Source organism: Corvus cornix, chromosome 24 (assembly GCF_000738735.6).
Source record: "Corvus cornix cornix isolate S_Up_H32 chromosome 24, ASM73873v5, whole genome shotgun sequence".
Taxonomy (NCBI): domain Eukaryota; kingdom Metazoa; phylum Chordata; class Aves; order Passeriformes; family Corvidae; genus Corvus; species Corvus cornix.
In genome coordinates, this window is record NC_046353.1 from 2,440,922 (window position 1) to 2,454,363 (window position 13,442).

The 13,442-nt window shown below is 48.0% G+C and overlaps 1 protein-coding gene across 2 annotated transcripts in view; it reads left to right on the forward strand.

Moving 5' to 3' along the window:
• ARHGEF12 (Rho guanine nucleotide exchange factor 12) overlaps positions 1–13,184 on the forward strand; it is a 69,924-nt gene extending 56,740 nt beyond the window's left edge. For both annotated transcript variants that reach the window (XM_010403871.4, XM_010403872.4), the window contains 10 exons: positions 837–912; positions 1,304–1,471; positions 1,969–2,056; positions 2,762–2,851; positions 2,996–3,072; positions 3,420–3,647; positions 5,581–6,045; positions 7,468–7,787; positions 8,716–8,788; positions 9,339–13,184. In XM_010403871.4, the coding sequence (XP_010402173.1) occupies positions 837–912; positions 1,304–1,471; positions 1,969–2,056; positions 2,762–2,851; positions 2,996–3,072; positions 3,420–3,647; positions 5,581–6,045; positions 7,468–7,787; positions 8,716–8,788; positions 9,339–9,349 (1,596 nt within the window). In that variant the 3' untranslated portion in view covers positions 9,350–13,184. The remainder of the gene's footprint in view (positions 1–836; positions 913–1,303; positions 1,472–1,968; positions 2,057–2,761; positions 2,852–2,995; positions 3,073–3,419; positions 3,648–5,580; positions 6,046–7,467; positions 7,788–8,715; positions 8,789–9,338) is intronic.
• The last annotated feature ends 258 nt before the right edge of the window (positions 13,185–13,442 follow it).

Below are 13,442 nucleotides of genomic sequence, written 5' to 3' on the forward strand. Positions count from 1 at the left end.
GCTGTTGGAACTGGGCAGGCCTTGGAGAGCCCTGAGGTGTAAAAGGAGAGAGCTTGGACAAAAATGTGGGAGATCCATGCAGCCAAACAAAGCCTGAAGTCCAGCATTAAAAATATTCTGTTTCATGGCTCCTGTAAACCCCTGCAGTTTTGTTGGAAGCTGGTTACCTGCTGCTTGCTTCCCCATCTTCCTCAAAGTCCCTGTGAATCAAAAAAACCAAATCTTTTCTGTAAAACTGTGTCGTGTATCCTTCTCCAAATAAACTTGCAAGCGTTCAGTGAGGGGAAGGATGAACTTCCTGGCAGCTCTGAAATCTCGCTGTCATTGATTATAGACTCTGAGACTTGGAAGGGAGGAATTGTGAAAATTGTCACTTCTGCTTGCCTGCAGATCTAAATGTCACAAGCACTGAAGTGCCTGAAGAATCCATTGACATTACAAATCCCGTCAGATCGTTGGGATGATTTGTAAATCATTTGTAGGCACACTTGACTTGCAAATGGAGAGCTGAAGCATTAACCAGTTGTAATGCTGGAGCTGGATGTGGGGTATTGGAAAAACTCCTCCTGGGAAATGGATGACATCCTAAAGCCCCAGGAGGTTGATTTGGTGGGAGAATTCTCCACCCTGTGACACTTGGCCTGTGGAAAAGAGCAGTGGAAGAGGAAAAGTGATAACCAGCATCTCTCACATGATTTTGGGTTCCCTGCTCCGTGTTTCTTTTCTCAGCCTGGGTTTAGCTGCTTCTCTCCAGACTGGAGTCCTCTGGCATTCCTGTGTTTTATCATGACTTGCTTCCATAGAAATTTCTTTTTTTTCCTTTCCCCTGGTGGCAGAACCTGGATCTAACAAAGAGGAAAATGCTCCATGAAGGGCCCCTGACTTGGAAGGTGAATCGTGACAAAACCATCGGTGAGTCTGGGCCATTCCCTCGCTCCCCTGGCTCTGGGTGAGTTTGCTGGGGAGGAGAGGAGGGAAAAGCTCTGCAGCAGCTCCCCATTACTCTTCGTACTGCCACCTCTGATAATGCCTGTGTGCTCCTCCAAGCTGATTAAATTACTCTTGTCAATTCTGAAATGTGCTGGAGTATCATTAGGGCCATGCAGGGACACAGCAGTCAGTCATGAGCTGATCCAATTCCATCTGTAGCTTTCTGTTGGAGTTTTCACGAGGAAGATTTGCAAGCTTTGCTTGGAGTGGCACAGCACTGATTGCTGCCTCTGCATGAGTAATCAGAAATGCAGCTTTCTGCTTTCTGATAGCATCTCTTAACTCATTCTGGGCTCCTCTGCTCCCTGGGCAGATCTGTACACTCTGCTGCTGGAGGACATCCTGGTGCTGCTGCAGAAGCAAGATGACAAACTGGTGCTGAAGTGCCACAGCAAGATCCTGGCGTCCACAGCTGACAGCAAACACACCTTCAGCCCCATCATCAAACTCAACACTGTGCTGGTTCGCCAGGTGGCCACAGGTCAGTGCAGCCCACTGAGAAAGCACAAGGAGAAGCCAAAAATAAAGATTAGTTCAGTTGAGGAAGATGATTTTTGTGTAGATTTTCAGAGTAGAACATGGAAAACTGCGTAGGCTTAATTCTTGGTTGTCCAACATCATGCTTAGTATGGATGAGCTGTTTAACTTCTTTGCATCAGTAATAGGCATTGCTTGAGTTTTAAATAGACTTCTAAATGAAAGTACTCTGATTGTGTTAGAGGAAGAGCACTCTGGAAATTATTAGAAGGGAAAAGAGGAGAAATGAAGCTTTTTCAAAATGGTTTGAGATGGGTTTTTTCCTTTGAGGGCAAATTTCTTTGCTAGGGCAAGGTCTTTGTTTCTGTGTTGGTGTTGGAGGGTTCTCTCATGGACTCTTTCCTTGCTTTGGGCTGGGGTTATGGCTTGTTCTAGGAGTTTTTGGGAAGCTGTGTGGGACCTGGCACCTCTTTAAATCCTCCCTTCCCTGTGTTGGTGCAGATAACAAAGCTTTCTTCGTCATCTCCATGTCAGAGAAGGGGGCTCACATCTACGAGCTGGTGGCACAGACTGTCTCAGAGAAGAATGTGTAAGTACTGGGTTCAGTTCCAGCTGCTGCTCTGTCTGTTGTACCTGGGAGGCCTTCACCCCATGAACTCCCTGAGTTCCTTCTCCAAACTCAGCTGCAGACCTGGTGGTCTCTGTAGGAAGCATCCGAGGGTAGATCCCTCCCAACTGGCTCACTCCAGACCCTTTTCTGACCTCCAGAATGCTTTGTTTACCCTTAAAATCCTGGTTTTTTGTGCCTGACTGCCAGATCAGACACAGAAATAATCCTGCATCTTCATGCAGCACCAGAGATCTTTGCAGATTTACATTCTGGCATCATAAACACCCCGCTGCAGAAATTGGATTCCATGGCTAAAAGCTTTGTCTTTGGGAGAAACTCTTTTCTCCTGAAGTATAAGCAGGGATAGATTTGTTTATGGGATACATGGCTATTGTTGCATGTTTTATACCTCAGTAATGTGTGAAACAATGCTTTTGTATGTATTTATATTTAAAATAAGTGGTTGATCTGACAAGTGATAAGGTCCTGTCTATCTGAGGAGCATCCAGGTGAGCTGAGCTTTATGCCGTGGTGATTGCAGGGTGTTCCTGGAGGGACTGAATGTAACAGAACTTAAAAAAAAAACCCCTAGTAATAATATGAACTAGGTTTAAGAGGATTAAATGGAGAAATGCTCATTCTGCTTCACTTGCTGCATGGTTTTATTTGCTGTTTCTGCTGCAGCTGGCAGGACCTTATAGCTCAGATGGCAGGAACTGTGAAGATGGGGAGCAGCAGAAGAGTGATCCCATTGCCTCAGTCAGGCCCTGGCGAGTAAGTCAAAGCTTCAGGAAGAAGAAAAGCTGATTTTTCTGTCTCCAGCACCCCTTTTCCTGCTCAAAAACTGCCCTGCAAGGCAGGGATCCTCCTGCGGATCAACGTGACTGAAACAATGTGTTTGTTCTCCCCTCCCTGCAGAGAGGAGCGTGAAGAAGAGGAGCAGCAGAAGCTCAAAGAGCAGCATGACATTCCTGCCAGCAGCCTGCAGAGTCCAGGTAAAGCAGGGATTCAGGGAAATGGGATCAGGAGATTTGCTCCATGGAGTGCAGATGTGCCCAGCCATGTTCCTGGGGGCTTGGGGATCCTAGGGCAGCTTTGAGATTTTTCTGGGAAGGGATGATTTCTTTACAAGTCATTCAGAGAAGTGATGCTGAATCTCTTGGAAATGCACCTTTTACTGTTTCCTTCTGATTTATAAACTGCTGGGAGAGTCTTTTTTAACCCTGGAAAGAATTGGCTTTCTACCAAAGCCACGCTCAAGAATTTTAGTGGTTTCAAGAGTCGAATTTTCTGCAGTTTTATCATCGTTGTTTCACCTGAATTAATGTTTTCTGTCCTCTAGATAAAGATTTGGGCCTGGAGTCTCCCTTAATACTGAACCCTCAGTCTTCTTCACCCATCATGTCTGAAAAGGCCAAGGTGGAAGGGCTGCTGGGGGCCGAGGGACAGTTTGAGAAGGTGCAGCAGGCAGAGCTGGCACTGAAAGACTCCTCTGCCTGCTATGAACACACAGCCACCAGCTCAGCCTCGGTGCCAGAGGGGCAGTGGGCACGGGATGCTCTGAGGAACTGTGAGTACCCATGGGCAGTGCCCAGGGGGGTGGGATAGGGAGGTGGAAGTTGTTAAAACAGCCCGTTTGCATGAATTATCCATTGCCCCTGTGCATGAATTATCCATTGCCCCTGTGCATGAATTATCCATTGCCCCGGTGCTGAATGGAGCTGACAGCCAGGAATGCTGAATTCACACACTGCCCTTCCGTGGGATTTGGGCATCTCCTTGTTTTCCTGGGGTTTTATGTATCAAATGAGGGTGATAATGAATTTTTACTGCCCGTGGAGTGCTTTGATGGCAAAATTATATTGCGGAACTTAGTGTCCAGTGCCATGGCTGGTCAGCAGTTTTTAAAGATGAGGCACTCAGCCCTGCACTTACTTCCGTAGCACTGGAGCAGAAAGGAGAGGTTGCTTGTGTTGCTGAATACAATTTTCCTTTTTTTTTTTTTTTTTTTTTTTGTAAAATCCTGCAAATCATTAAGCTCACCCATATCCAAAGCCCAGGCTCAGATTTCCTGAGCACTTGGGAGGTGGTTGGGTCTAATGAGATCAACGCTTGTGTGTGTTGAGAAGTTTTCCTGATGGACAGATCATTGTTTGAAATTGGTTTGGAGGTTTTTAATCCCTTCTCTGCTCTCCTTTCAGAGGAGGAATGCAGGGCTCTGCAACCTGCTGGATCAGCTCTGGCAGTGCAGCTCCTAAATAGAACTTCCTAGAATTTGAATGAATTCATTAATCCACTGATCTCCTCTTGGCAACTCTGGAAGGGACACGGAGTCCCTCAGCTGTGCTTGGAGGGAAGAGTCTGTGGAATATTTGCTTTGACCAAAATGCAGAGCTCTCACATCCTTGGCCCCAGTTGCCTCTTCCATCTCTCTGTCCAAGCAATGACAGTTCTCTGCAGTCTCAGAGTTATCTTGGATCTTTAAATCCATTTATTCTCCTGCTTAGAGGATTTAAAGTTCTTTTCTAGATCTGAATGTTGTACCAATATTCTTGGTACTTGTTTTAAGAGACTGGGGCTAAAATAATCTTAGTTTGGGGCATGTAAGGACAGTTTTAGTGACCCTACAGCATCTCCCGAGTGTTGAGAGTTAGAAGAGCAGCTCCCCAACAGCAGCAGTGGCTCCCTCACACTGTGACAGGAGCCTGAGCTGAGTGACAGTTCTGCTGTGTGACATCACAGCTTTTTTTGGGTGTTGCAAGAGCACTTTCTGGTGAGGATGAACAATCTGAGGCTCTTGACAGCAGCACGTTTTTGTTTGGAACAATATGTCCCTGTTATGAAGTGTTTGGTTGGGATAATTTGGGAACTAAAGGAATGTGGGTTGAAGTTCAACCAGGCATAAATTTGCATCAAATTTTAGGGAAAATGTTTCTTCAATTTTTTCTGGTTTTTTTTTCTCTGTCATTTCAAACCTGAGTGGAATATTCCCAATTTCCTTGAGGTGGGAATCCCCTGCTACAGCCTCAGCTGTGAACTCCTTTGCAGGGTAAAACCCAGGCACTCAGGGTAATTTCTGGAGACAATTTCTTTGTTTTTCTCCAAGGAGATGCAACTTGTCCTGACGTATTGTAAGGTAAAACAGGGCAGTGAGGCTGGAGCCCTTGACAGATTTATTTTTATCCCTGTTTTTCCAACCAAGAGCAAGGAGAGGAGTGGCACCTCTGTGAGAGGGTGACCTTTGTGTCTGCTTTTATCCCTTTTGTGCTTTGTGAGCGCTGCCTGAACGTCTCCTGTCCTCGCAGCTGGATTTGTCAGGTGCCATGAGTGCAAGTGCAGGATTTTCAGCCATTAGCATAGAAACAGAGATTTTGGGCAAGCAGGAAGCGGGGTGGTGACCTCACAAAGTATCCTGAGGTGGAGAGGAGCCAGAAGGATCATTGAGTCCAGGTCCTGTCCATCTCATTACGGGGTTTTTGCCTGAACGTTGCCTGTCCTTGCAGTGGGGTTGCTGAGGCAGCTCTTGGTGCAGCAGCTCGGCCTGGCTGAGAAGGGGACCCTGGAGGACAGACAACGCTTGCCCAGGTTCAGGACCGTGTCCCAGGAAGCCCAGACAGAGAGTGGGAATGATCTGCAGCCCTCTGACAGCAGATTCCAGCAGCCTGGAGCGGACAGAACCCTTCCCAGAACTCGAGAGCCCGCGGCTGGGCACGGCCCCCGGACTGCAGCTGAGTGCCCGGCCTCAGGGGATGCCATGCAGCTGGTGGGCACAGAGCCCGGTGCCAGGGGCAGTTTGCCCATGGACAGCATGAACCTGGAGGGCTCTGGCTCGGAGCTGGAGGGGCTGGGGGCTGAGGAGAGCGGGGAGCATTTCTTCGATGCTCGGGAAGCCCACAGCGACGAGAACCCCGCGGAGAGCGAGCTGCTGGACAGGAAGGAGGACGAGGAGGTGCAAATTCGGATCTCAGGTGAGCCTGGGGCACTCGCTCAGGGGGTGATGGCCTGGCCAGTTTCAGATTTAGCACTTCATCTCTGGCTTAGCTGGGATAGGACAGTCAACTCCCAGCTCTCAACCTTGATAAGTCATTTTAGCCCTGTGCAAACACGGACTGATAAATTCTGCATGTGATGGAGGAGAAGCTGAAATGCTGGGGGTGGCACTCTGTGACAGGCTGGAATTGCAGAGGCACCAGGCACAAGCCAAGCCCTTGATTGTGGCCGTCCTGGACCACTTTGTCTCTCTACTGCCTATAGGGACCTGTAGGGAAAAGGTTTTCCTTGGAGGCAAAGCACTTTTTAAGGCCCTTTTCCTGATCAAACTTTAGAAGAGAAACTCTGTAATAGGCTCCTGTGATCCTACCCCACTCTGAACCTCCTAAAAGCTCATTATTTTATTATTTGTATTATTATTGCTGCACATGGACTGACAGCTACCTGAGCACACCAAACTCAGCACAGAAGCTGAGGTTTATCTCGTGTGCATTCTGTAGTAGAAGCAGCTGCTATCAGGTGGATTCAACACTCACAGTCACACAGAAGTCTCTTATCCGTAAATACGCTTTTATTTAAAAATTGGATTATATCCACGTGGATAAGCCAATTTGTGACTGCCCCAATGCTACTTTCCAACTCCATATTGCAAATAATTTTTCTCACTGAGACATTTTAAATTATTAAAACTGAGCCAACAACTTGAAGCATCTAATTTATTTGTCACCTCTTCCACTGTTTACTTTTTTAACTCTACGGGGACATCAAAATGAGATTGATCTGTTTTTAGTCAATTCTGAGTCCCCTGTGCTGCCTTTGCTGGAGAGAAATTCATTAAATAGATTCCTATTGCTGGGTGCAGGTTGTGAAACCATTTTCTGCCTGTAATTACTTTTATCTTTTAGCATATCAGCAAGCTCTATTTTAAACCTCACCCATCTAAAAGCATCCTCAGTGCCAGGGCTGGGGAGTGGAGTTTGGAAATCAGCAGCTGGATTTGTCAGGTTAGTTAGTGCAAGAGCAGGATTTTCAGCCATTATCAGACAAACAGAGATTTTGGGCAAGCAGGAAGGGGGGTGGTGAGCTCACAGAATATCCTGAGGTGGAGAGGAGCCAGAAGGATCATTGAGTCCAAGTCCTGTCCGTCTCATTATGGGCTGTTTGTAATGTACAGTGTAAAAACCAGCCCTGATCTCTGAACCAGCTCAGAACCCAGTGTGGTCTGATGCAGTCACTAATCTTTGGAGTTTTCCCAAACGAGTTTTCTCAGGGCAGTTTAAAATGTCTCAGGAGATGGGCTGTGGGACATCCCCACTTCTGTCTCTTCAAATCTGCTCAAAACTCCCTCCAGCCCTGAAGCTTCTCGAGGACTCTTGACTCAAACCCCTTTGTCTCCGCAGGAAATTATTTGATCCTTGATGGATATGGAACAGTGCAGGAGAGCTCCACGGACGAGGAGGTGTCAGCCCTGGTCCTGCAGTGCACCTCCCACGGCCGGCCCTCCCTGGACAGTGCCCAGCAGCAGCAGCAGCCCCTGTCCCCAAGGGACACCCAGTCGGACGGGGGCAGCTCCCCGTTCCCCGAGGAGCTGCTGGGCTCTCGCTGGGCAGGGCTGGAGGAGCCCTGCCCCTTCCTGGGCAGCCCTCAGCTCCCTCTGGAGACCCGTGTGCAGCTCATGCAGTACATCCAGAACATCGAGGATGCCCTGGAGAAGCTAAAGGTGCGCTGCCTTTCATCAGTTGTTATTATTAATTAGGATTATTGCTGCACGTGGAGTGTTTGATGGCCACCTGAGCGTTCGACCATTTCCATACCCATTAAGTTTTGGGTCAGAAAAAGAAGCTTTAAGACAGTTTTGATGGGCAGGAACACTGCTGCATTTCTCTTTATCTCTGGCTCTTACTTCTGGAAGCCTTTAAAAGCAGAATCTTTTGCTTTTTTGCTGTTTTGTGTGCATTGAGTTGTGGATCATGACAGGCCAATAGTTCTGCTGGAGCTGGAGGGCTCATTATGGCTTTGATTTTGATCTGGAGAAATTTCTGAGGGACAGGACAAGCCTGCAGAGGTGGAGTTGTGAACAAGACACTGAGCAATGTGGATTCCTGACATAAAGATTTAGGTTGGACATTAAGGAGAAGTTCATCACAGAGGGGTGGGAGGGGCTCCCCAGGGAGGGTTGGAGTTCCCATCCCGGGAGGTGTTTAAGGAAAGTCTGGATGTGGCAAGGTGACAAGGTTGTCTTAGGGCATAGGCTGGACTCAAAGATCTCAAAGGTCTTTTCCAGCTTTGGTAATTCTGTAAAATCCCTTCTGTGCTGCTGCTCCTGGTGTCACGTGAAGGTGCTGAGTTGCACTGAGGATATCAGAGCAATAACGAGGTTTTCAGGCTCAATATATTCCAGATTATTTTTGCATGAGAGAGGGATTCTCTTTACAGAATAACTGTAGAAGGTTTGATGTGTGAAACGTTCAGTAGCCAGCCTTCAATTTCACTGAAATCAGAGTATTGCATGCAGATAAAGGTTAAATAAAGGAGTTGAGGGGGGTACTCAGTGTTTGCAGTAGTGAAACTTCTCCTATTTGAAGCCCTCTTTGTCTGCTTGGTAGATCGAGAGCCAGCTGAGTTTTGGGGTGGTTGTTGTTTTGCAGGAGGTGGAGGAGGACTACAGCATTCTGCGACGCCAGGGGCTGGCTGGCTCAGCCTCCACAGGAGAGCCCTCAGGTAGGAGCAGCCGGGACTCCCCGAGCCCCAGGACCAAACTCAGAGCACAAAGTCGAGCGTTTGAGGTCCAATTTTGCCTTTCTCACACACCCAAAGAAGGTTTCACCTCCTTGAGCAGCTCTGGCAGTGCTGCTTGCAGGAAAGGTCGGCTCCATCCCTGGAGGCTCAGCTGAGCTTGTTCCTCCTCTGGGAAGGTTCTGTTCCAGCTGCCTCCCCCCAGACCTTCATCCCAGGGCGTGCAGCTTCTCCTCCAGGCAAGGCCAGAGTGATGGGAATTCCCACAGGGAGATTCCTGCAGTGTGGAATGCTGAGCCTGGCTCTGCCTTCCCTGGGATGGCTCTGGGGCCCTTCACATTGGCCTCAGGCACCCTCCAGATGGAGTTGCTGAACTCCTGCCAAAGGTTTGGAGGTGAAGTGGCTGTGAAGGCTCTCACTGAGCAGCTCTCTGCCGTAGGAGCGTCAGAAATGCCACGTGCTCATTCCCCAGTGTGTCCCTCTCTCTCACCACCTTTCTTCCCTTTTTTTCCCCCCCCCTTTTTCCCTCCTTCAGACAAAAGCTAGTCGTGTTTCCAGGAGTGGCTGAAGACTGGATGAAGAGAATCGGGACACAGCACCCGCTGTCTCCCCTGTGGACTCTGGGATGAGGGTTTGGAGCATCCAAACAGGAACCATTCTCTAGCAAAGTGGGCATGGGGTGCTTTTCCCGTGGGGCATCTGCACTATCTCGTCAGTGAGGGAGTCTGTTCTATTCTGCTCCTCTCCTTGCTACCAGAAATTCTTTTTTTTTTTTTTTTCAGAACAGAAAAAAAAAAAACCAAACCAAATGTACAGAGCTTTGGGTGTAGGATATAAAAAAAAGTGTATTTAGACATTTAAAAGGAAAAAAAAATCAATGTATTTATTTGACTTCATTCCGTGTATCAAAAGCACATTTTAATTTTTTTAATCTGCCTTTTTTTTTGTTCTATTTTTGGGTAGTGACAGTTCTGGCCCCCTGCATGTGGCCAACCCTGCCTGGTGAGGGGACAGGGGGGGACCTGTGTGCAGGAGTTTCCTCACTGGACTGGACTCTGCACTCCCTGCTGGCACTCAAACTGCCAAGAGCTACTCATGAAGGTGTTAGGATGGAATTTGTGGCTGGAATTTGTCTGTATCCAACCAGCTGCATGGGAATTGCTCATGTCACCACGTGTGGAACAGGAATTTTCCATGCACTAAACAGCCAGGCACTTGAGATGGGTAAATTTCCCTTTTCCCCTTTCCCATTCCTTTGCTGGGAGAGGAGAAAGAGGTTCTAATTATTTTTTTTTTCTTGACTTTGTTGGCTTTGATCATTGTCTCCTTTGTAAAGTGATAAAAATACTTGGACCTGCAGCACTTTTGTAACTCTTCTCTGGATAAAAAAAAAAAAAAAAAAAAAAAGGAAAAAAAAAGAAAAAAAAGAAAAAAATGCAAACCCAGAAGTGTTTCAAAGATGTGGGGCAGCTCTGCCCCTGCTTCACTACTGAATGAAAAAGGGCTGCCATTGGAGTTAGCCACAGGTACTGCTGATTCTAGGGCCAGTAAGTTTTAGTACCTGAAAGTATGTCTTGCTGAGGGCTTGGGGTGGGGTTTGGGGTTGGTTTTTTTGGGGTGGGGTTTGGGGTTGGTTTCTGTTTAATTTTTTTTTTTTTTTCCAATCATTTGTGCCAATGTGTTCTCACCCAAACAGAGATTTGCAAACCCAGAAGGCTGAACCAGCTCTTCAGCGCTTCCTTAGGCCCGTCCTGGTGGGGTTTGCTGCTGGAATTCCTGCCAGGATGGGGACAGGGTGGGAATTAGGCTGTCCCAGGGTAACACGGGGCAGCCTGAGCTGTGCCTCTGCCCTGAGCTGGCCCTGCTTGGCACAGGGTGCTCCAGGCTGTCCCCAGTGTCACTGTGTGGGGCTGCTCCTGGCAGCTGTGTGAGGAACACGGCCTCTTCCCGAGTTTCAAGCTCTTTAGGGAAGCCAGACTGAGCATCCTGCACATCCCGTGGGTAGTCAGAGCAGTCTGCCTTTGCTCAGCACCACGATCCTCCTGCTCCTCTAAACCAAACGGTTTCCCTTGAGCTGCTGGCAAGAAATCACCTCTGTCCCTCGTCAGAAAAAAATCCCAGCTCTCCTTCCCCCCCCCAGGATCCTGTGAGGGATGAGTTTGGGTAAAAACAGAGGGAGCAGAGGGGATTTTGATGTGGGAGTTGGAGCCAGGAGCCCTCAGAGGGTAGGGAGGAATTCCTGTTGTTTTAGGAACACCATCTCCCACCAGCGCAGCATCACCACTGCCAGCACCAGCCAAAGCCTTCTCCTGCAGCCTGGCAGGAGCTCCCTTTTTTTTTTGGGATGTCCCAAGGCCTGTCCTGTTGTGTGGGATTATTGTCAGTATTAACCCAGCAGTTCATTCCTCATGGATGGGCTCTCCCCTCCTCACCTCAGCCATGCAATTCCCCAGGTTACAAACATCCAAACTTCCTCCGAGAAACCCCCAGGCTGGAATGCTGCCATGGGTGCTGCCAGCAAGAGAACTGGGCAACAGCCAGACCTGATGTCGCACCCCTTTTTCCCCCTCACACTCCAAAAACAGGAGCAGTTATTGTGACCTTGGTGATCTAAAAGCTTCCCAGAGGCTTCCATGGTTGATAGGAACTGATCCCTGGACTCCAGAACAGGGAGAGCTCAGTTGGGCTTTAAAAGAATGTGCTGGAAGAGCAGCCAGGGTGAGGCTTGTGGAGGCCTGGCTGTTTCCTGCTCTGTCCTTGTGGTTGAACACAAAATCCTTGGTGGTTCTCTCCAGGTTGCCGGAATTCCGAGGTCTGTGGTGGTTCCTGGTTCCACAGTTCCCTCTCTGCTGGTTGTGGCAGCAGTGAAAAGCTGGGAGTGCAGCGTGTTTGTGAATTCACCTTTTTGCCTGCTGGAGTGGATTTTTCCCCAAATCCCTTCATTCTGCCGGGGTGGAACGCAGGGGTGAGGGGCAGCTGCGTCCCTGTCACCTCTCAGGATGGGTGAGGGGAGAATCCCCACTCAGTGCCAGGCTGAGGGTGGCACAGGAGCCTCTGGAGCAGCGGGCAGGGCAGAGAGGTTTCAGGAATGTTGGAGAGGCCCAGCTCCTCTGAACCCGGTTTTATGGGCGCCGTAAATCCCGCTCTGGGCTCGGTCCTGGCTGTGCTTTCAGCTCTGGATCATCCTCACACACAGGGAAGTGATGGTGGGGCAGGGATGCCTTCACCTGGAGGGGCAGGGAATTCCTTTTTCCTCCCTGGCACATTGCTGCACCACAGACCTCGGGCTGGGAGGGAGGAGCTGCAGCTCAAATGCACTGTTCAGGATTCCCATGGTTTTTTCCTCCTTTAAGCCATAAGATTCCCCTTTTAAAGTGAAATTTTCACTGGAGAGAAGCATTTTCATTTGCCCCTGGTTGGTGATGGGTTGGACATTCCCTCATCCAAACGGTTCTCTGGGGTTTTTGTCCCAGCCACTGTTTCCAAAATTTATTTTGTTTTCCCCTTCCCCAAAGAGAAGAGCAAGGATTTCTTACTTTGGGAACAAGGATGGGGTATAACAACATCTCCTCCTGAGAGGTCATTTCCCCTCTGCTGTCCCACAGCTCACGGACAAGCCAAAAGCTGAGATGGATTCATTCTGGAATGGGAATTCCCTTCTCCTGTAGGAGATTCCTGAGCTGCTCTGCAGGGAGGTGGGATGGGAAGGAGGGAAGGATGGGGAGTGCAAACCTCAGGAGCTCAGAGGGTTTGGCTCAGCCCTCAGGCTGCACTTGGCCTGATCCAGTGTCCTCCTAAAACCTGGATATTCTGATTTCCCCTCTCCCTGCTATTGGAAGATTCCAGGCTCCTGTTAGCCGGTATTTTCTCCCTCTGTTCCCCAAAGAAATCCCTGGATTCCCTCCCCTTCCCCAAAGGTGCCAACTGACAAGCAGATGTACTGCAAAAGGGATACTGCAGCCAAAACACTGCTGTTTTATTTTGAATTAAGTCTTGTGGAGCTCTCTTCATACTAGAATATTTTTATTTTCTTTGTACAACATACAATCATGTACTCTTAACAGAGATTTACTTTAAAGAGAAGAAAAAAAAAATCTGGAAGTATTCTTTAAAAAAAAAATACACAAAAATCTTTATTAATAATCCTGTATTTTTACTGATCATGTTTGAATGTCTAAAAAGACTTTATTGTTCTAATTATCCAGATGTATGTTTGTAAAATAGCTCTTTTATGACTTAGCTGATGGGGTTGTATGTTTCTGGAATTAAATATTGGTCACTTAAAAAAAAAAAAACCAAAAAAACAAGAAATCTGTTTTCAGGACCTGGGAAATAGAAAATTTAAGCGTTTCAAATATCATTAAATAAGCTTAAAGGAAAATGAGTTTTGTCTGGCGGATTTCTTGGGGTGGTTGGGTTGTGATTGCCTGAAGTGTTTGGAGGACAAACGATGGCAAAGGAAATTTTCCTTGGGGATGAATTTTTGCAGAGGTTGATGTACCTTGATGGTATTTTTGCTTGTCAGAGTTAATGAATTATGAATTAATTAATTAATTAATTGACAGAGCACCAACTACAGGAAAAGAAATCCCCCACTTGCTCCAAGCTGAGAGGATCCCGCGGGACATTCCCTGCAGGA